This window comes from Crotalus tigris, unplaced genomic scaffold, assembly GCF_016545835.1.
Source record: "Crotalus tigris isolate CLP2741 ecotype Arizona unplaced genomic scaffold, ASM1654583v1 scf7180000017614.5298720, whole genome shotgun sequence".
NCBI lineage: Eukaryota > Metazoa > Chordata > Lepidosauria > Squamata > Viperidae > Crotalus > Crotalus tigris.
In genome coordinates, this window is record NW_024096513.1 from 4,108,111 (window position 1) to 4,131,171 (window position 23,061).

A 23,061-nucleotide genomic window follows, 5' to 3' on the forward strand; every position below is an offset into this window, starting at 1 on the left:
AGGAACTCTGGGAGTTGAAGTCCACGAGTCATAAAAGAGCCAAGGTTGCCTATCTCTGGCCATGGGCAACCTTCCCATCCGCTTTCAACAAGCAAAATCAGTGGGGGAAGCCAGCTTCACTAAATGACCACGTGATTCATTTAACAACTGCATTGATTTGCCTAACCATAAAAAAATGTGGTAAAATCCAGCGTGACTCGCTTAGCAACCCACCTTGCTTAGGAAAATATATTCTGGTCCCAGTTGTAATTATAAGTCGGGGACTACCTGGATACTGGTTGGAGATATAAATGTAGCTGATAAAATGTTCTTGGCTGAAGGCCCAAAAGATGTGCAGCAAATGTTGAGACAGCAGGAAGAAACACTCTTCTAAAAAGGAATGTTTCAAAGACCAACTTAGTTGTGTTTCATGGGGAAAATGGCGTAAGGATTATAAATCATCTTGTGCATCAAAGGAAAAAAAATACTGCAAATAGATTAATTGGTACACTTCAGTGGAATGCTTATTAAATATAGGGAAGCTAAGACATCCAAATACTGGGAGAAATGATGATGGGTAATATGTAGTCATCAAAAGAAGCAAAAGGGCCGATGTACTAGACTATATTTCTGCCAGTTTAGGTGCATGGAAGTTAATACTGGGCAGGTCAGAAGAAACGTAAGAGTCTGCTGAATGCAGCAGGACAGGATTTTTAAGAAGTGTGTGTGATGATAAAACAAAAATGAATAAGTAATGAATGCATACGGTGTGAATGCAGAAATGTATCTCCTCTATGGAAGAAGTACATTTCAGCGGCTTGGCCAGAGAAGGAAAATAAAGTAGGATCAAATTGCACAACAAGTATAAAAAGGAAGGAAAATGGGTTGAGAGGGAAGAACAGGGAAACTGAGAAAGTCACGGTTGGATGGAGTTGATGAGATCTCCACAAAGAGAAGTGAGAGTTTTAAAGAACAAAGGAAATGTACACAGCAATGGATGGACATGAGAGAAACAAGATGAGTGTGCAGAACAGAACTGCATGGGGAGGGTACGGCAAAAGCTGTCTGTGTTAAATATTTATTTATTCAGCTTTTATAGCTGCGATTCCAGGTGGTTTACAATAAAATAGATAAAATGCACACGATAGTAAAACACACAGCAGGTGGCCATCATCCAAACTATGAACACAGGCAGGAGATGGGCTCTGCCACACACACAAACACAAACACACAGAGGGCCCCGAGCTCCACACAAAACCATGTTTTCAAAGTCTTATGGAAGACCAGCAGAGATGGGGCCAATATAATCTCTTAGTTATGTCCTTTTTTTTTTTGTTCTACCGTCTTCCTTAGTCATTACTTATCCTGAAAATAAGTTGTTTCTTTGCATGTAAAATAGTTGTAAAAAAAACTTTTCTGTCTTAGGCAGAACTGCAACCCAAAGATACAGCTTTGAGAACTAAAATTCTTGTAAAATTAAAAAATATATATATTTAAAAAAATGTGCCTCTCAGATTTGCAAACTGAGCTTAAGAAATTTGCAAAGCCCAGGTGGGGAAAAAAAACACCACATTTTCCCAGTCCTAATTTAAGACTGCCTTTGGGCTCCTTCTGAGATCCCTTAGCTGGGGAGAAAAGATTTCTGACTTGCTCGAACCAGCTGAACCCAGAGATCTAAGGGGCACAAAGGAAAGTAACCACAAGGACCATTAAGCAAGCAAATAGCCTGATTCCAGCACACTTCCAGCATTGGTGAGTGTCTTTGCCTGGCTACATTCAGCTCCACTCATGCTGACTATGGCATGACAGAACGAGAGTCACCTCTGAAATTAAGCATTGAACCAGTTCTGGGATGTTACTGACAAATGCTCAATTGGGCACCGATCCATTCAGCCCCCAGTCTTCTAAGTTACCAGGTGGAAGCGCTTGGAAGAGCTGTCACTGTGTACACAACAGCTGTTTGGAACCACTTTCAGACTTGTGTCAACTGTATTTACTGTCTGGATTCCCAGATGTAGCAGCCTTGCTATGGTGAACAAGTCTCAGCTGGAGGCGAGGTTGTTCATTTGCTTTTCTGTTCCCAATTTCCATTTCTTGTTATTTTTTTTTTCTTTTAGGGGGACCCTGGGATTAATGGCATTAAAGGAGAAAAGGTAATTGGCAATTTCTCTGGATAATCCCTTTCTTATCTCTCTTTGGGCCTATTTTCTCTTTAATTTTAGGTCTTTTCCCCCCCTGCTGCTGACTTCCTGGCTTCAGATCCTATTCAACAAATCAATGCTATGATGCTCTCTCTGCAGCCTTCTCCCCTTGGTAAATTCCTCTCTTTTGCTGATGTTACTCACAAATCTGCTACAGATACTAAGCATGTGTAAAACAATAATCATAATAGCTCTGAAACCGAGATTGATCTCTTTTCCTATATACTGTTTAGTATATACTATAAACTGCCTTGGTGACACTTGGAATACTGCATCCAGTTTTGGTCACCACAAAAAAGAGTTTGAGATTCTGGAAAGAGTCCCAAGAATAGTAATAAAGATGATTAGGAGGCTGGGGGCTGAAAAATATGATGAATGGTTGCAGTAACTGGGTATGTCTAGTTTAACAAAGAGAAGAACTAGGGATGACACGATAACAGTCTTCCAATATTTAAGACACTGCCACAAAGAAGAGGGAGACAACCTGTTCTCCAAAGTACTTGAGACAGGACAAGAAGTAATCGATGGAGACTTATCCAAGAGAGAGTAACTGGGTATGTCTAGTTTAACAAAGAGAAGAACTAGGGATGACATGATAACAGTCTTCCAATATTTAAGACACTGTCGCAAAGAAGAGGGAGACAACCTGTTCTCCAGAATACTTGAGACAGGACAAGAAGTAATGGATGGAGACTTATCCAAGAGAGATCCACCCTAGAACTAAGGAGAAATGTCCTGACAATGAGAACAATTAATCAATGGAACATCTTGCCTTCCGAAGCTGTTGGTGCTCCATCACTGGAGGTTTTTAAGAAGAGATTGACAACATCTGTTTGGAATGGTATAGGATCTCCTGCTTAGGCAGCGAGTTGGATTAGAAGATCTCCAAGGTCCTCTTCAAGTCAGTTGTTCTGTATTCCTGAAATTAAGTCTGTTTACTAGAGATTAACTCAGTCTGCTTCTGCTTTCCTTTGACACCATCTCTGGTGGAAGCTTTACTGACTTAGAGCCAGCAGAACTGAACTGGCCCGATCTAAATCTTGGTTTTTGCTCTCTATGTCTTCAGGGTGAACCATGTTTGTCGTGCATCCCACTCGGTTTTCATTTACAAGATCCTCAGAAAAATAGGTCTGAAGAAAGCAGTTCAAAGTTTGGGCTTCCCGTATGTATAAATCCCCAAACTTCTTTTATGCCTTTAAGCCTGTGGAGAGATGAAGAACAATAAAGAGAATGTGAAAGAGAGTTTTTGGCCCTCATGGATATAACACAATGCTCTGAACATTTCCTGTAAAGAGTGAAGTCCATGATGTTCACATCACCTTCTGGCCTATTTTTTGCTCATTGCCTCAGCCTTCTTCTGCAAAGTTGCCTGTTCGTATGTAAGGGCACCAAGTACTGTACATTAATATCCAGGTGGGGCTGATGGGGCAAGGGGTGGGCTGTTCAAGAATGTTCAACTGTTTTAAACTATTTAAATGGGCCACCCAATTAAGTGGCAGCATCTAGGATCCAATCTAGGTTGGTGACTAGGACCAGAGGTTTAGTCTTCCAAGATTTCAGACTCATGCTGGTGTCTATCCTCAGGAAACATCTTTCTCACCAGCATGTGTCATTCTGGCTAAACGTCTAGTCCCAGTGACCGATCCAGATTGGATCCTGCAACATTATTGTGGGATCCATCTATTTGCCTTCATTTGTGACAGTATCATTTGAGCCATGGTTGGAATGCAGTACTGCAGGCTAATTCTGCTGACTGTCGATTACCAGCTGTTTGGCAGTTCAATTCTCACCGGCTCAGGGTTGACTCAGCCTTCCATCCTTCCGAAGTCGGTACAATGAGGACCCAGATTGTTGATTTTGTAAATGGCTTAGAGAAGGCTGTAAAGCATTGTGAAGCGGTATATAAGTCTATTGCTTTTGCTATCTAGTGGATATTAGTTGATCTTGAAAAGCTAAGTCAAATCAGCCCTGGTTAATCAGGATTGTAGGCTAGAATGAAAAATGGGAAGAGTCACTAATACAGTGTCAAACCATTTCTATATTGTTACCAAAAACCCTGCTTGAAATGGGCCTGCAAGTCTGGATAGTCTTCAACTTAGAACCATTTGTTTAGTGACCATTTTAAGTTAAACGACACTGAAACAAGCCATTTGTGACCATTGCTCATATTTAATGACTGTTGCAGCATCCCCATGGGCACATGGTCCTAACTATGGTCGTAAGTTGAGGACTACTTTAACTTTTGATAAATTGCCTTGATAAGTATCATATTAATCGTTTCCTCACTAACGTTGGCCACTGATTTTTCCACCTGACCGCACAGGGTATGCCTGGCTCTCCTGGGACGGCTGGACTCAAAGGAGAAAAGGTAAAATGTTCAGCATGCACAATTCATTTTCAAGTGTTTGTTCATTCAGAGTTTAATAAAATTGTGTATGTAACTGTTGACAAGTGTATCTGCGTGCTTCCATAATATGTGTACACTGTTTTTACTTGCTGGATGTCTGGATTATTTACTGAGTTATTCAAAGAACGCATAAATCTACAGTCTTGGATTTAGTGTCATAAACTTGAATCGTTATTTTCTTTTACAAGGCAGAGATTCCAGTGGCATGTTCACAACGTACGAACATGTAAACTTCCTCTCTTGGGGAAGGCTACAGATTTGTAGGTTTAACCTAATGATCTTCCATAGCAATCTACAAAGTTTTCTGGGAACTTATGATCAACACTCAGGCTGCACTTCACTTTCAGATTCTTTATATGAGCAGCAAAATCAATTCAGTGTACCAACTTTGAGCTGCCAATAGTACTTAATATCATATTATTGTTTGCTTGGAATGAAGAAACATTGCCTCCCTGAGCTGCTTTCACTTATTCCTCTGCCCCCCCCCCCATTTCCAGGTTAATCCTTTGATCAATAGGCTGCTTTTATGTCAGAAGTCCCATTATGGCCCGTTTGCTTCTTTCAGTAACCTGCCTGTTTTTCTCTCTTCCTTAGGGAGACCGTGGACTTTTTGGGCCTGTAGGCAAACCTGTGAGTAGGACCAGGCAAGAAAGTTTTGTAACGGTGCTGGTTTCTCTCTAGAATCATTCTGTGGTCTGGATAGTGTGAACATGTTGTGAAAGCAAATGGAAGCCATGTGAATTGTGAGAAACCACACTAATGTCCCCATCTCTGAGTTCTCAAAAAAACATAAGTCTTTCAGATCACCTTCCAGGTACTGGTCAGTCTGGTCTAGTGGTGAAGACACCAGGCTAGAAGCCAGGAAATAGTGAGCTAGTCCCACCTTAGGTATGAAAGCCGCTGGGAGAATTTGGGTTGAATGGCTGACTTTGGACCAATTACCAGGAGACAGTGAATTCTAGTTCCACTTAGGCATGAAAGCCATCTGGGTAACTTTGGGCCAATCACCAGGAGATGGTGAGTTCTAGTCCTGCCTTAGGCATGAAAGCCATCTGGGTAACTTTGGGCCAATCCCCTTCTCTCATTCAACCCACCACAGATTTGTTGTTTTGGGGAAAATAAAAGGAGGAATAGGTATGTTTGCCACCTTGATTTATTTATAAAATAACAAAGGTGGGATTTAAAAACATCTAATAATATTTTTTAAAAAAATGCTAACCAAAAAAGGGAGGGTGCATTTTTGTGTGGGAGTAGAAGGAGTGATCCTTGCAGCAGAGGATAGTAACTCTGAATTCCAAGAATGAACTGCAAATAGTTAGGCTCTCCTTGGGATTTTTTTTTTCCCTTCTCAGAAATTCTGTTCCAGATGTTACAACGCAGACACTCACACACAAGAACCCAGAGAGCTGTTCAATACATTCTAATGCTGGACAATTAACTTTAATGATTGGGTTCATTATCCAACTAAACTACAATGCCAACAAGATTAAAAGAACTCTTTGGCTTTTCCCCTTTTCCACGCCCTTCTTAATTGCATCTGAACCTCTTCTCTGTTTTCAGGGAATCCAGGGCAATAAAGGGGACACTGGCGGTCCAGGAGTCAAAGGCGAGAAGGTGAGCAACTTGATAACAAGAGATGAAATGAGCATGACTTACCTGTTCCTGTAAGACAGCCATGAATGTTGACAAGTCTTTTTTCGTCTCCCACCATCTTTTCTCAGGGCGAATCATGCACATCCTGCTCTTCTCTAGAAGGTGGAAAAGTTACTATCAGTGTCCCTGGGCCTCAAGGTGAAAAGGGCGAACCAGGTGTCCCTGGGATTGGACTTCCTGGAAAACAAGTGAGTGGGCTTCTCAGTTAGGTCTCATTTAGGGGGAGGAGAAAGAGGGGCTATTATCCTAAAAGGACTTGCCGGAAGATGGTCTCTACATGTGGAAGGAAATCACCATTTCCTGATACAATGGAATGCATTCGTTTATTTTGCAGTTGAGGCCCACAAATGGTGCCTCAGAGTTGAAATGATATTTATATCCATTTGTTTATTTTCTTAAATGCATACGTCGCCCATCTCACCGATAAGATGACTCTGTCAAGGAAAGAGGATCGTATTTAAGTTGAAAGGATTTCACTTTTGATTTTAGTTCCATATAGTGAATACATAAGCTTGCTCATAATAGATTTGGCTTACAAAGGTGCTTCTCAAAAAGCAACTGGACTTTCTTGGTTTTTTTATAGTAATAATAATAACAATAACAATAATAATAATAATAAAGTTGGAAAGGACCTTGGACTATCGAGTCCAACCCCCTGCTCAGGCAGGAAACCCTACACCAGGGGTTCTCAACCTTGGCAACTTTAAGACTTGTGGACTTCAACTCCCAGAATTCCTCAGCCAGCAGCTGGCTGAGGAATTCTGGGAGTTGAAGTCCACAAGTCTTAAAGTTGCCAAGGTTGAGAAACCCTGCCCTACACCATTTCGGACAAATGGCTGTCCAGTCTCTTTTCAAAACATTTCTCTTCTCATCCAGGAAGCTTCTTCAGTTCAACTGAAGAAGATAAACTGAAGAAGCTTCTTGGATAAGAAGTGAAATGTTTTCAAGGAAGAAAACCAAGAAATTCCAGTTGCACCTTTGGGACAATCGCGACCTGGACGACTGATAATCTCCATAGACCATTGGCTTACAAAACCTCTTCCTAGTTTAGTCTCTTTGTCTCCTTTGGCTGCAGTGACCGCCTGGTGTTCTTCTGAGCTCACTTTGTGTATTCCTTTGCTTTTACCCCATCATCATCATAAGAAAGCAAGTGCTAATCATTTCCCCTTTCACTGGAGGGTCTTGAAGAGCTTGTGGTTCCCCTTTCTACTTTCTGATGACCCCCTGTGGATTTTCAGTCTGGTGTATCTATTGGTAGATTGGTAAAAAAAAAAAAAGGAAAGTAGGAGTTCTATTGTACCATTCAGGTGGAGTAGAATGGGAAACTGGCAGAACTGTTGCCAATTTCATTGGGAAGGAAGGAAGGAAGGAAGGAAGGAAGGAAGGAAGGAAGGGAGGGAGGGAGGGAAGGGAGGGAGGGGAAGGAAGGAAAGAAGGAAGGAAGAAAGGAGGGAGGGAGTGGAGGGAGGAAAGGGGAGGGGGAGGGAGGGAGGAAGGGAGGGAGGGATGGAGCGGAGGGAAGGGAGGAAGGGAAGGGAGGGAGGAAGGAAGGAAGGAAAGAAGGAAGGAAAGAAAGGAGGGAGGGAGGGAGTGGAGGGAGGGAAGGGGAGGGAGGGAGGGAAGGAAGGAAGGAAGGAAGGAAGGAAGGAAGGAAGGAAGGAAGGAAGGAAGGAAGGAAGGAAGGAAGGAAGGAAGGAAAGTTGGTTCACCATTCCCCCATTTATAACAGAAAAAAACATACATTTAATTCTTCTACCAAAGAATTTCTTTTAAAAAAAAGATTCACCAGTGAAGGTCTCCTTTGAAGAGGGTACACAACAGAGAAAGTCAAGACAACATAGCTTGAAAGCAGTGACCAGTGATGGGGGCAGGCGAGTTCTGCCACAGCAACCTACATGAAGGAATTTGCTTACTAAGAATTGCAGCGTAGCAGGCAACACCAATCTTACCAAGAAAACAACTCCGCAAAAAGGCAAAAACTACTTTAATTGAGCTTGGCAAAAATAACCACATTTTGCAAGCCTCCTTGAGTTGTACTTCGTGGTCTTTCCTGTAGTGAAAGGTTTCTGTCTGAGCCAGACTGAAAAGTTATCTGAACACTCTGAACTCAGAAAATGTTTACCGCTTGCCACTGAAGCTTGCCTATCTCCATCAAGGTCATTTTCCTTACTTTCTATGAGCTGGCCCAACTTGGAGAGTGCTATGTTTGCAGTGTTACTGGAAAAGATAGGTGGGCATTGACATTTTGTTAGGCTGAGCCCTTGGGAAATGATCAGTGAGCTGTACTGAATCAACCTGCTTGTGCAAATTAGCCCAGAGAGGACCAAAATATGATGGATAATCCCACTGGTGTAATTGAACAGTGTATCACCCAAATTTGGCCACCATTGATTGACTATTAATGAAAAGAGTTTTCCCAGATCAGTTGGAAATGTGGAGCGCATGAAACAGTATGTTTTACAGAATATCTGTAGCTCAGGGTTGAAGTGTGGGATCCTTGATGCTCTTTGAACTTTGTGATTTTCTTGCAGACATTTCATTACCCAATTAGGTAACATCATCAGTGCTAGAAAGGAGTGCCAATGATGTTATATAGTTGGGTAATGAAACCTCTGCAAGAAAACCACCAAGCTTTAGAGCGCATCAAAGACTCCACAGCACATCTTGCTATGATTTGACAGCCGATGCCATTGTTCCATGCAAAATAGGATTGGAGAAGATACTGCAAACAGCTTCCTTATTAGATTGCCTGAACAAACCTCTATAAAAAGAATTTCCGGCTGCCATAAGGTAGTTCCAATGTGTCAGTCTAGGTGGAAAAGTGTTCAGTTCATATTTGCTTTCTCTGCTTTAGGGAATACCTGGAGAAGCTGGAATAAAAGGACAGAAGGTAAGTTAAAGCTTTGGTTTCTCAGCCCCAAAGTAAACAGGGTGAGCTTCTGACGGTGGCCAGGAACTTCATTTGTTTCCCCAAACACTGATGTGTTGCAAAGCAAGGGCATTCATTTTCATTATTAAGGCTGGATCATGGGAAAAGGGCATAAATTGTATATTGACATGATCTAATTGTGGAAGAAAAGTGCAATAATTTGTAATGCAATCAAGTTATAAAAACTACAGAGAAAACACTGGAAATATTCGCAGATATATTCCCTTTGTTTGCCTGCTTTATTAGTCTGTTATTCAAACCATTTCTTAACCATCACCCAGCTCTACAATATGATGTGAGTAGAAAATTGCTCCTTCAGTGGAGTCCACCTCATTATTCTGATTAAACCCTTTCTAAATAAACCCTGGCAGAAAATGAGTCCACTCATCCATTCTTTATTCATGGAAAACAGATTGTTTCCACAATCTTTATAGGAATAATATTGTTGCACACATAGTGCATCTTTTAAAACTGAGCACTTGGGATGCTGCAGGGTAAGTAAAGATGGAGATGGGCCTGCCTTTATTCTATCACCAGCAGGGAACCAGTTCCCACCAGTTGTATCATGGCTACAACAGGAAGTTTGACTAGTTTTACCAAGAGCGAGATGCAATTGGACAGATTCATCTAGTTACACCAAACCAAGATTTTATTCATTATGTTCTGTTGAATATGAGCTGGTTCACACATCATACAAAGCCTGGAAACAGCAGTTGAGTTCACACATTATTCAAAAATCAGTGATCCTTGTGATGCATTCACTTTATAGTGACCCTAATTTGTTTTTTTTGGGGGGGGGGGGCATAAAGGACAAAGCAGAAAAGGGGAAAAATCTGAAAAAAGTTAATAAGGGTATATACACGCATACATACCGATGTACGTATACATATATACATATTTATTTGCCAAGGGCCAAACCAGAAAATAAATAATTAAATTAATCTAAAGGGCAGCCTTCTGAAATAAAGAACGGCACTTTATAATAAAGGTTGACAGGTCATTCTAATTTACCTAAAGAGGTAGTTTTTGACTTATCACCATTCATTTATTGACTTTCAAAGTTACAATGGTGCTGAAAAAGGGACTTATAGTTATAACCGTCACAACATACATGTGGTATGACAGTTGCAGTATGTCCTGGTGTCACAAACATCATTTGTGACTTTCCCAGCTAAGGTCCAACATGCAAAGTCAACAGGGGAACCTGGATTCACTTAAGGATCACAGTGATTCATGTAACAAGCATGTGGCATAAAAAAATGGCAAAATCAGAGGTGATTTTGACTTATTTGACCAACAGACGTTCTGCCCCCAATTGTAAATTGAGGACTACACCTGTATGGGTGCAAATGCATGTACAAACACAAGTTAGGCCAGAGCAAAATGAGAAGAAGAAAAAAGATTCTCACATTGTTCAAGAATATAGATAAAATAATTTCAGCAGAAGCAGATTGTTTTTCAGAACTGAGGAATAATTTAATTCTGGACATTCCATTTTATGCAGTTCTGAAAGGCACACAGGCCCTGAGGCTCAAGAACTAGAATTGCAGTTGCCTAGCAACCCTTACCAAGTGGGCCATCTTGGCCTGTGCACTTGCACACCTTTCCTCTCAAAGCCACCTTCACCTGAAAGCCTTTGGGTTGCCTGGCAACCTTGCACTGGGTTCCTGAATATCCGTAGCCATTTCCTGGAATAAGCATTAGGAATTAGAAAGATTTCTTAGAATTTAGAGGAAATGATATATGAAATTGTGGTGAGAGAACTTGGCACTGTGTTAACTGACACCCAGCAGACAGCTGTAACCTTGCTGCTACGGAGATAAAATAAGCACACCAGGAACTGACAATTATTAATATATACACACAAAAAAAAATGTGAAATCACAGCTGCCAGTTCTTTAGCTGGTGTTGGTTTGCCTCACGTTCTTCCCAAGAACTTGGGATGTCATATCAGCATAGTATATGTATGGATCCCAGCAGTATGGCCTTTTGTAACTGACAGATGGAAATGTTGTCAATTCACAGATTTTCTAAGTGCTCCAGGATTTGTTGGTACGGCACCCAGTGTGTCAATAACTACTGGGACTATCATGGCTGCTTTTTGCCGTTATCTTTCAGCGTTGATTTCAGATCTTGATTCTTCGTGACCTTCTCCATTTCTTTGTCTTCTGTTCTGCTATATATCTGGGGTGGCCACATCAAATATTCACATTTTCTTCTAATCAGTAAGGCTTCTCACTTAATCAGTCAGATATTTAGTCTGGATTTGGCATTTTTGTCCACCTATCGAGTCGTTCAGAAGGACTTGGAATACGCAGATGTTGTTGGCCTTCTAGTTATTGCTATCCTATCACTCCAACATCTCTTACCATGGTACTAAGTTCTAGTCAGTGTTCATGGTTCCTTCCCTTCTTATTACTTCCAAATTAATTGAATTGATTGGCCCACAGATAAAGCTTATTTTGTAGCTAAGTGGAGACTCCTATCTAATTTTCCCAAACCTAATTGGAAAATTTATCACTGTTTACTTTTGCTACACTATTAGTACCAGCTCTATGGCCACAGAGGATCTGCTACACTATTAGTACCAGCTCTATGACCACAGAGGATCTGCCTTGTACCACATTGCTCTGGGTATAGTGTGCTGTCATATTGTATAGCACCACAGACATAACATATACAGAAGCATAACATATACACTTAGGAAGTTGTGCAATTGCAACTATTATGTCTGTAACTCACCTGAATGAGTGTGGTGTGTGAACACAGACATACTCTGCACCAGACCAGAGAGTTTTCATCTCTCTTCTCCTATCTTCTGTGCTTTCCAGGGTGATGCAGGAAACCCCGGTGATCCGGGCACACCTGGTGAAGCAGGTTTGCATGGCCTTCCTGGTGAGCCAGGCATCAGAGGACTAGCAGGGGTGAAAGGTGAAAAGGTGAGAGTCTGCTTTTTTTGAAATACTGGGAACTCATAAGAAAAATAGCTTAGACACCGTCCAGGTCCAATTAAACTGTTTCTCATCCACCTAACTTGCACCTTTCTGCAAGTAGAAGGGATAATTTTAACACATTTGTAAATCTATAGGAACACAATCATTTATAAATAGAGTTGGCACAGGTGTCAACAACTATGGTCAAAAAAGTCAAGGTCCAGTACATACGACACATTAAAAAAGCAGAGTTTTGTTTGTACCATCATGACTGGCATCTTGATTGTTTTGACCATATTTTATGGACATCCCTGGTGGAAGGAAGGAAGGGAGGGAGGGAGGGAGGGAGGGAGGGAGGGAGGGAGGGAGGGAGGAAGGGCTGACTGCCTCCCCTGAACAAAAATATGACATCTGAGACAAATTGATTATTCTATACTCAAACAATAAAAATAATATTTAAACCAGAATCTCTTTAGAGGTCATGTCCTAATGAAGAAAGTTCCCGAGAAGCATTTTTACTCTTACAACTTTTTTAAGGCACAAACTGCAATTTCATACATTTTCACAGAGTAGTGGATTCCCCTGCTAACATTTATTAGCACCTTATTCAGATGGCATGGGGAGGTTTTAGAAAAAGAGTTTCAAGGATGTCTATGAGCCTCTGGTTGCTTATTCCTCTTTCTGTGAACCTTCTTCATAAGTGGTTTAAACAATCTGTTTGCACAAAGCTTGAGCCGTGCACTTTGGCCACACTGTTGTGGATGTTGAGAGCATGACCAGTGAAGAGTTTCACATGTTCCATTCCAGTTCTATAACTTTCTGTAGCCAGTGGCTGTGTGATATGTTGTATGAAGAAATAACATAGCACTTGTATCAAACTTGGAACTGACCTATCCGTTGTTTCTCACCTGCCTTCTCTCATCCTACAGGGAGAGGCTTGTGAGTCATGTCCCATAATCAGCACGGACCAACCTGGAGTAGTTGGTGTCCCAGGCAGACCTGGTCAAAAAGGGGATCCTGGTCTTCCAGGTGTAGGTCAGCCAGGCAAACCTGTAAGTAACTTTGAAACAGTCCAACCAGTGATCAGTTATGAGTTTGTTTTCTTATTATATATGTTTATCCTGTCTTTTTTATACATAACTCAAAGTGACAAACACACACAATACTTCTCCCGCCTCCTAGTTTCCCCACAACAACAATCCTTTCAGGAAAGTAAAGTCCACCAATTGGTTTTCATGCCTAAGGCAGGACTAGCACTCAATTTTTTCATTGAGAACTTAGTCTCATATAACCAAGATTCATTCTTGTTCTTTCCAGTTATTTGTATAAAAAAGGCAGAACATTTCAGCCTGCATCTTTAGCAACCCATGTCACTCTGTATTCCTGGAACTGAACCGCTAGCTTGTCAATGGATCTTTAAAAATGCCACGGTGCTCTGGACCAACTTGCCAGTTCATCCAGAGCTGGGTTCAATTTTCAAGTAGTAGAATTTCTTTGAGTGTCAGATTGCAGAGTCCCATGGTTCCCACTCGAGTAGGTTGTCTAGGGATTATGGGCCTTGTAACCAGGAAGGCATCAAATTGGAGAAGAGTAGCCTACTGCTCTCGTGGCTAATAGCTGTTGACAGAATTCTCCTTCTCTGAATCTTTCTAACCCCTTAAGACAAGAGCCATCGCCAGAGCGTGCAGAAATGACTTTCATCAGTTAATTACACATTGCATGAAGATACATTTCCTCTCATCCGCTGCGAGCTTTGTTCCAATCAAGTTTATTTGAAGGCACCGTGTTAACTGCTGGTTTTCATTCCTTTAATTAACTGATTTGATTTACATATCAGAATACCTTCGTCAAGCAGCTTTTCTGAATAAAAGGTGACCATTGTGGAACAATAAATGTCAAATCATTAATGTCCCCAGACTTTGATTAACAAAAGAAAATCTATCTGCATGAGATTTTTTTTTTTTAATTAAAGCTACAAAATAAACCAAGCTGTAATCTTATTAAGTTGGGAATATATCTGATAATGTTGAGGATAACTTACAGTAATAGCCCTACAGTTACATTCTCACAAATATTGCTCTTTAACCTTAATTTGAGAAAGAAGCCCTTATTCAGGCTGGCAGAGTTGACCTCATCTAATTCTCTGTGTATTTAGTAATTTCACTCAGGCACAGAAGCAGCCTAGAATTTCCCACTGGGATTCAGAGTTTCGCTTGTTCAAAATCTCCATGTTGATTTTACTTGAAAAGAAGAAATGCATTTCTACCCTTTAGATTCTTAAGTAAAGCTTAAAAGGACGAGGAGAAATGAAAGCATCTGGGTCTGTTTTAGCCTTGAGAAGATTGAAGATTATATTAGAGCAGTCTAAATACCTGAGGATATCTTACAAAGGACGCCAAGACTGTTCTCTCTCATCCCAGGGTGCAAGACAAAGAATAATGGATTTAAGTTGTGGAAAGGCAGGTAGTCAAATGTGGTGAAAAGTGGAACCAATTACTAAATGAGGTGAATTTCTCTGCACTAGATTTCTCACACCGAGACTAAGGGGCCATCTGTTGATAATGCTTTAAACTGGCGTCTTGCCTGAAGTGTAAGATTCATCTTGATTATCCAAATAACCACTTCCAAAATTTAGAAGTGTAAAGGTTTATATAACTGTTCACTGTAGCTCATCCTTTCCAGTGTAAACACATATTTTATTCAGTTTTGCCAAATCAACCATAGGGTCCTTAGTTTTCTCCCTCAGGATTATCTGTCAACTGGAAACTAGTCAAGTAGGGATGGGGAACCTGCAACTACAGCTACAACTCCTAACAGTCCTCATTATTAGCTAGGAATAGGGGGATGATGCAATCCAACATCTGGAGGGCTTCAGATTTCCATCCCTTTGATAAAGCAAACTTCTCAGACACACAGATGTGTGGGATCCTTGGTGCTCCCTGAGTGTCATTGTTTTCTTGCAGATGTTTCATTACCAAACTAGGTAACATCATCAGTGCAGTGATGAAGTTGCTTAGTTTGGTAATGAAATGGAAAAGCACCAAGTCTGGAGAGCACCAAGGAGAGTTCGATACAAATATAGATGTAACTTTGACCATACAGGTGGGGGATTGGGGCAGGTGGTCCAGTACAACTAGAATATGCTGTTGTCAGAGATGGAAGACAAATAATAATAATAATAATAATAATAATAATAATAATAATAATAATAATAACAATAATAATAATAGTAAAGTTGGAAGGGACCTTGGAGGTCACTAATCCAACCCCCTGCTCAGGCAGGAAACCGTACACTATTTCGGACAAATGGTTGTCCAGTCTCTTCTTTAAAACTTCCAGTGTTGGACTATTCACCACTTCTGGAGGCAGGTTGTTCCACTGGTGAATTGTTCTCACTATCAAGAAGTTTCTCCTTAGTTCTAGGTTGCTTCTCTCCTTGATTAGTTTCCATCCGTTGCTTCTTGTCCTGCCCTCAGGCACTTTGGAGAATAGCTTGACTCCCTCTTCTTTGGGGCAGCCCCTGAGATATTGGAACACTGCTATCATGTACCTCCTCGTCCTTCTCTTCATTAAACTAGAAATAAACAATTCCAGCAGCCGTTCCTTATATGCTTTAGCCTCCAGTCCCCTAATCCTCTTTGTTGTTCTTCTCTGCCCTCTTTCTAGAGTCTCAGTATCTTTTTTACATCGCGGTGACCAAAATTCCATTTCTCTGGAGTTTTGTCCAGGATGCCATTGAACTAGATACCTTCAGATGGGAAGAGTTGAAAAGTTCTAAATGCGTTGAACTAATTCTTTGTTCCTCCTCCAATTCTCAGGGAAAACCAGGACTTCCAGGTGTTCAGGGACCTCCTGGCCTGAAGGGGTTGCAGGTGAGTAACCATCAGTGTTGTATTCATTCAAAGAGCTTTTCTCGGGCATCCATTTTCAGCTTTCCTGGAGTGGTAGAATAGACTCACAGAAAAATGAGTGGCTATCGTTAAGTAGTTACTATGAGGTCCAGACCAATTTTAGGGCAAATAAATAAAGCTTGTGGAGCTCATCCCCTGCTCCCTGAGCTTTATTTATTTGCCCTAAAATAGGATGGGTTAAATACAGGGGTAGTCAACCTTGGCTCTTTTATGACTGGTGGACTTCAACTCCCAGAATTCCTGAGCCAGTCAACCTTGGCTCTTTTATGACTGGTGGACTTCAACTCCCAGAATTCCTGAGCCAGTCAACCTTGGCTCTTTTATGACTGGTGGACTTCAACTCCCAGAATTCCTGAGCCAGTCAACCTTGGCTCTTTTATGACTGGTGGACTTCAACTCCCAGAATTCCTGAGCCAGTCAACCTTGGCTCTTTTATGACTCGTGGACTTCAACTCCCAGAATTCCTGAGCCAGTCAACCTTGGCTCTTTTATGACTCGTGGACTTCAACTCCCAGAATTCCTGAGCCAGTCAACCTTGGCTCTTTTATGACTCGTGGACTTCAACTCCCAGAATTCCTGAGCCAGTCAACCTTGGCTCTTTTATGACTGGTGGACTTCAACTCCCAGAATTCCTGAGCCAGTCAACCTTGGCTCTTTTATGACTGGTGGACTTCAACTCCCAGAATTCCTGAGCCAGTCAACCTTGGCTCTTTTATGACTCGTGGACTTCAACTCCCAGAATTCCTGAGCCAGTCAACCTTGGCTCTTTTATGACTCGTGGACTTCAACTCCCAGAATTCCTGAGCCAGCTAAGCTGGCTCAGGAATTCTGGGAATTGAAGTCCACGAGTCATAAAAGAGCCAAGGTTGACTACCCCTGGGTTAAAACATTGGTTCTGATTCCTCGGAGGAGGGAAGAGGAGAAGAAACATTAAGCTACTTCTTCTCAAGACTTGTGGATTGAAAGTTTCTTGCTAAGAGTCGTGTTTCCACTAACATAACTTTTGCAACTTTTTAGGGAGAACCAGGCATATCTGGCATAGGAATCCAAGGGCCAGAAGTGAGTAACTCCCTTTTCGATATCTTGTGGGCCTTGCTTCAACCATGCATCACCATTAGTATCAACCCCAAATGTTTATCTATGCTTTTTTGCAGGGAGAAACTGGGCAAAAAGGATTACCAGGAAATCCAGTAAGTATCAACCCCCTGGACACCTTGCTACCCTGTTTGACTACACAGGGGTCATCTTTTTTCAAGAGTCCCAACCCATCCAACCAGATCTAGCAGAAGGGGCATTATTCTGCGACCGTGAACTGAGATGCGTTATATTTCTGATCCAGATAGCGTAAACTCCACGGACATGGTTTTAAACAAATATTTATTGTCCAGGAATTCTAAGCAGAGACTTTCTGTGCAGCAGATATATCTGGTCATATTCATATCTGTCCATTCTCGTAGGTAAAAAGGAATAATTCCCCATCTCAGCTAGGCATGGATATGGACGCCAATCAATGTGTGCATGATGCTTGATTAAACACAGGCTTTTACAACCCTGGCACTTAGCCAGGACATCCTGTAATAAACTTTAAAGCCCCTCCCACTGACTAGATAAGATATGAGCCGAGGTGGCGCAGCAGTTAGAGTGCAGTACTGCAGGCCACTTTAGCTGACTGTGTTCAGCAGGTCAGCGGTTCAAATCTCACCGGCTCAAGGTTGACTCAGCCTTCCATCCTTCCGGGGTAGGTAAAATGAGGACCCAGATTGTTGGGGGCAAAGTAAATATATATATACATTGCTTACTGGTGTACACCGCTTAGAGAGTGCTCGCACTGAAAGCGGTATATAAGTCTCATAAATAAATAAATAAATAAATATAGGACTGACTAGACTACATTTCCCAGAGGCCATCACTTAAGGCAGTGATTCTCAACCTTTCTAATGCCGTGACCCCATAATACAGTTCCCCATGTTGTGGTGACCCCCAAGTGGGTGTGGCCACCAATAACAGGGAGTAGGACAGCTAGGGAAAAGGGAAAAAAATGGCGGACAGCATGGTTTGGCGACCCCCGTGAAATGGTCATTTGACCCCAAATGGGGTCCCGACCCACAGGTTGAGAACCACTGACTTAAGGAGACAGCGTTTGACCCTTTAAATGCTAAACGCTCTAATACAGTTCTTAATTCCTAAGCTAAATACATGCTCTGGCCAGAGTTATATACTGGTCCAGCACAGGCATGCTGCAGATCTCATCAGCCAAAGATTGTCAGCTGACAGGGACTAGAAGGGAAGCTTTTTCTGAAGTGGTCCCTGTTCCTGTGGAACAAGCTCTCTTCAGAGATTAGAATGGCCCCAACCCTGTTAGCCTTTCATAAGACCTTAAAAACAGGGCCATCCTCCCGAGACTAGGATGCTGAACACCTTAAGGCTCCCTTTTCCGGACTACATGGTTCATTGGTCAAGTATCTCAGCTGCTATGTATATTTATTTTGGAGGTGTCTGCTGTTTTTATTGCTTTAAAATATTTTTAATATTTTGATTGTTATATACTTTTTGAATTATGAGCCACCCAGAGTGATTGACCAAGATGGGCAACTGTAGAAATTGAAGGAACGAATGAATGAATGATAGCCATCTCTCACTGCATACCAGACACTTGATGCACAGGAGAGCTGACCCCAATTATTTGGGCAATTTTAGGGCAAAAAAAAATAAAGCTCATGGAATAAGTTGGGGTAGGGTGGTGATCAGAGACTCTCGATAGGATAGTTTCGTCAAGGAGTCCATGATTTTATGGCATGAGGGTTTTGCAGACCCTTGGGATTCCATATGGATTTGGAGGCATGCAAATAATAAAATAAAATCTGGCACTCACCTGGAAATTACAGCACCTTTGCTTTTGCTCTAGAGTAATTGCTGTGTTTTTCCCTGTTTTCTTTTTTTCTCACCTTCAGGGGCCTCCAGGACCTCGTGGTCCAGTAGGAAATCCTGGAATAAAAGGTGCAAAGGTGAGCATCTGCATGTGGAAATGTGTAATTTCCTATGGTTGAAGAATTAGTTAGAAAGAGCCGTGATGGTCCAGTGCTTAGAATGCAGCATTGCAGGGATCCCTGCTCACTGCCAAGATTTTGAGCCTGATTGGCTGAAGGTTGACTCAGCCTTCCATCCTTCCGAGGTCGGTGAAATGAGGACCCATATAATAATAATAATAATAAAGTTGGAAGGGACTTTGGAGGTCATCAAGTCCAACCCCCTGCTCAGGCAGGAAACCCTATACCATTTCAGACACATGGCTGTCCAGTCTCTTCTTAAAAACTTCCAGTGTTGGAGCATTCACCGCTTCCGGAGGCAGGTTGTTCCACTGGTTAATAATTCTAACTGTCAGGAAGTTTCTCCTTAGTTCTTGGTTGCTTCTCTCCTTGATGAGTTTCCATCCATTGCTTCTTGTCCTGCCTTCAGGTGCTTTGGAGAATAGCTTGACTCCCTCTTCTTTGGGGCAGCCCCTGAGATATTGGAATGCTGTTATCATGTCCCCCCTCATCCTTCTCTTCATTAAATTAGACCTACCCAATTCCAGCAATTGTTCCTTATATGTTTTAGCCTCCAGTCCCTGATCATCTTTGTTGCTCTTCTCTTACTCTTTCTAGAGTCTCAGCATCTTTTTTGCATTGTGGTGACCAAAACTGGATGCAGCATTCCAAGTGTGGAATATTGGGGGCAATGTGCTGACTGTATAAACCGCTTAGAGAGGGTTGTATAGCACTGTGAAGCAGTATATAAGCTTAAGTGCTATTGCTATGGCTATCTAGGAACTTCCATTTGAATGCTTAATCGGGCTTTGTGTTCTCATTCCCGTCTATATATTCTTGTGAAATGTATCTGAGAAGCAGTTAGTGTCAGGTGCAAGGAATCAGAATAACACCATGAGCCGATAGAGAAATTTCCACCACACCAATTTTCCTTTAGCTCTAGAGAGAGAGAAATGTTATATTCTGACAAGCCCCCATGGATGAGGTTTAATATGACTTCCATCTATGCTCTATGGGGGTGGGAGGTGTTCCATTTTTATCCAGTATATTTTCTTTGTGGCATTTTTAATTAGATTGACCACATGAACCATTGCATTGCTGACTTTATCCTTACTGGCAATAGTCAGGCGTGTGTAATCAGATGTTATTTTATAGGGTTCAAATCCTCTTCTGGGCATTGAACTCTCATGCATTATCAAACTTTAGATTAGTACAATAAAGCACACTAGCTTTAGGAGTTTATTACAAGTTCTGGTGCAGGAAGAAATGTATATGAGATGAGATGAATAGTCACTTCAGCTCTCAGAAAGAGAACCCCATGTTATGTCGATGCTGAATCTGGGGCTGGGAGGTGCTGTTTCCCATGGAACTAAAAGACAAATTAGTCTTGAATCCTTGGTTTGCAGATAGAGGCCCAGAAGGGACTCTTCCTATAATCTTCACAAGACTGAAAGTTATGCAGAGTGTGCTTCATTCTGGCAAGATTCTGTCTATGGGCAAACAGCAATAAAGAAGCTACTCTGAGCAATTAATCATGTTCTTTTTGGTTCCATGCACCTCACAGTCAAGCCCCCACATACATAAAATAACAGTCCTGGCTATCCAAGTCTGATGAGGCCAGTGGTGGGATTCAAATATGTGAACAACCGGTTCTCTGGGTGGATGCCGCTTCCGGAAGTCCATTCTGGGCCTGAGCAACAAATAATTAGCTACCAGTTCTGCTGAAGTGGTGCGAACTGGCCGAATCCCACCACTGGATGATGCCCAATAAGGATAATACTAGCAGTATGGTGCTTTCTGATGTTCTACGAACAGTAACCATACAATTGAAAGTTTGCCATTCAGGTATTGTTGGACTCCATCGCATAGCTTAGCATGGCTAGTGGCCAGCTCAGGGCTAATAAGAGTTGTAATAGATGGCTACAGGTTGCCCCTACTTCTTTCACTGAGACATGTGACAATTAGCTTGGTATCATTTCAGTGCAAAATTCTTTTCTTCCCCTAGTTTTTTCATGCCTCAGTTTTTTTGTGGGTTTTTTTTTTTTTTTTTGGTCTCTCTGATGACAGAATGTAATAATACTGCAGTACACAATTACATCTTTTGTTTTCTGGTCACTGAATTTAAAATTGTTTTACTTCATGTTGAGAACCCTTCTGAGAGATTGGCTGTCGTGCTGCTAATAAAATTTAAATAAGAATCAATATGGAAGCTATGAGCTTCCCTGATTAATTATTTCTTCTCCATTCCCCATATTTGTTACCATAAATAAGGCTCTCAAATTAGCTGCAGGTTTGTGAATATTTTGGGATACTTTGGGTAGAAAAGAGAGCCTTAATTGCAGAGAATACGCCTACCAACTAGAATGAGGATGCACACGGATTCAAACCGCGTTTAATATTTTAAAACAGGAGGGGGGACATTGCACCATTTCAGATGATACCAGAGATGCCTCATTTTGGGCAGCAGAGATAAACAGTTGTGAAAGAGAAAGGATGAGCGTCATATACACCTATTCATTTATAGTAGGAAACTAATTAACAAAGCCAAGTTGGAAGCTTTAGTGTTCAGATTCGATTGAGCATGTCTGGAATCTGGGCATAACACAGGTAGAGTCAACTTATAACCGCAGTTATGACCAGAATTTCTGTTGCTAAGCAAGGCAGCTGTTAAATGAATCACACCCAATTTTACATGTTTTTGCCAGAGTTGTTAAGTGAAACCCTGCAGTTGTTAAATGACTCATCTAGTCATTAAGTGAATACAGCTTCCCCCGTTTTCAGAAGCTAGCTGGGAAGGTCGCAAATAGAGATCACATGACTGCAGGGCACTGTGACCATCATAAATACATAACCAAATTTTGGGCCAACTGCCCAAATTTTGATTACTTGAATGTAGGGGTCGAGGCAACAGCTGCATGTGTGAGGACTGGTTATAAGTCCGTTTTCAGTGCCATTATAACTTCAAACAGTTGCTAAACAAATGGCTGTAAGTCAAGGGCTACCTGTAATGTTTTTTTCTCCAATATAGGGCTCGCTAGGTGTTAAAGGTGCCATTGGTCCCCCTGGGCTTCCAGGTCCATCCATTCCTGGCCCACAGGTAAGTATCAAGAATCTTTCTCTCTCCAACTATTTTGATGTTGAATTTTATAACAGCTGCAAGGTTATTACTAGGGCAATATTGGAAGAAAGATTCTTTGCCTACTGTAGAAGATTGGACGCTTAAGGTGTCAAATTTAGCAGAAATCGCAAAAATTTCTGCTTACTTGAAGGATCACTCACAAAAAAGATATATTTTGGTTGGGAGAAGATGGATAGATTATATTCAGAATAAATATGGGATTTAAAAGTTTCATTTAGCCTATGAGTAAACTTTATTAATTAATAGTTTCTTTTTTAATTTTTATTAGTTTTAGTATGGTTTAACAATATTGATTTGTTTATATTAGTATGTTTATTTTTAATTTTTTTATATTTATGTTATAAGGGAGTTATGGACTTGGTTACTTGTATAGTTGGGTAATGTTTTTTTTTAGAGTTTGATTGTTTATTTGTAACCCTGTATTCAGCTCTGGGAAGTGGGAGAGGGGGGAGGGGTGGATGGGTTTTGGGATGTATATTGTATAAAATTTTTCAATTAAAAAAAAAAAGAATCTTTCTCTCCCCCTCGCTTTTGTCTTAAACCCTGGACATTTTAAGCTGGCCACTGTCCAGCCTTGTCCACTTTCTGTAGTTGTAGAAACTCTGGCTGGAATCTTCCAGTTCTTTTCCTGTTTAACAGAGCCTAAGCATGTACAGTAAGTAGGAACAAGCTAGCAAGCTGATGGTGGGTATGTAAAGAGGGGTGATGAGTACGACAGCCAAGGTTTCCGTGCTGGAAATTTGACATCTGTGAGCTGCAGAGGAGGAAAGAAAGAGCTGCCTCTTTCCATCAGAAGCTGAGTGAATGGTTATAGTGGTATGTGAGAATGGCCCTGGCAGACGAATGGAAGAAATGCTGGAAGAAGAAGAGACGGAGGAGCCCA

The 23,061-nt window shown here is 41.4% G+C and overlaps 1 protein-coding gene across 6 annotated transcripts in view; it reads left to right on the forward strand.

Moving 5' to 3' along the window:
• COL16A1 (collagen type XVI alpha 1 chain) overlaps window positions 1-23,061 on the forward strand; it is a 292,803-nt gene that overhangs the window by 216,558 nt on the left and 53,184 nt on the right. For all 6 annotated transcript variants that reach the window (XM_039329689.1, XM_039329679.1, XM_039329697.1 and 3 more), the window contains 14 exons: window positions 2,097-2,132; window positions 3,247-3,342; window positions 4,504-4,548; window positions 5,182-5,217; window positions 6,148-6,201; window positions 6,309-6,428; window positions 9,095-9,130; window positions 12,001-12,108; window positions 13,032-13,154; window positions 15,921-15,974; window positions 17,031-17,072; window positions 17,168-17,203; window positions 18,965-19,018; window positions 22,068-22,136. In XM_039329689.1, coding sequence (XP_039185623.1) covers window positions 2,097-2,132; window positions 3,247-3,342; window positions 4,504-4,548; window positions 5,182-5,217; window positions 6,148-6,201; window positions 6,309-6,428; window positions 9,095-9,130; window positions 12,001-12,108; window positions 13,032-13,154; window positions 15,921-15,974; window positions 17,031-17,072; window positions 17,168-17,203; window positions 18,965-19,018; window positions 22,068-22,136 — 909 coding nt within the window. The remainder of the gene's footprint in view (window positions 1-2,096; window positions 2,133-3,246; window positions 3,343-4,503; window positions 4,549-5,181; window positions 5,218-6,147; window positions 6,202-6,308; window positions 6,429-9,094; window positions 9,131-12,000; window positions 12,109-13,031; window positions 13,155-15,920; window positions 15,975-17,030; window positions 17,073-17,167; window positions 17,204-18,964; window positions 19,019-22,067; window positions 22,137-23,061) is intronic.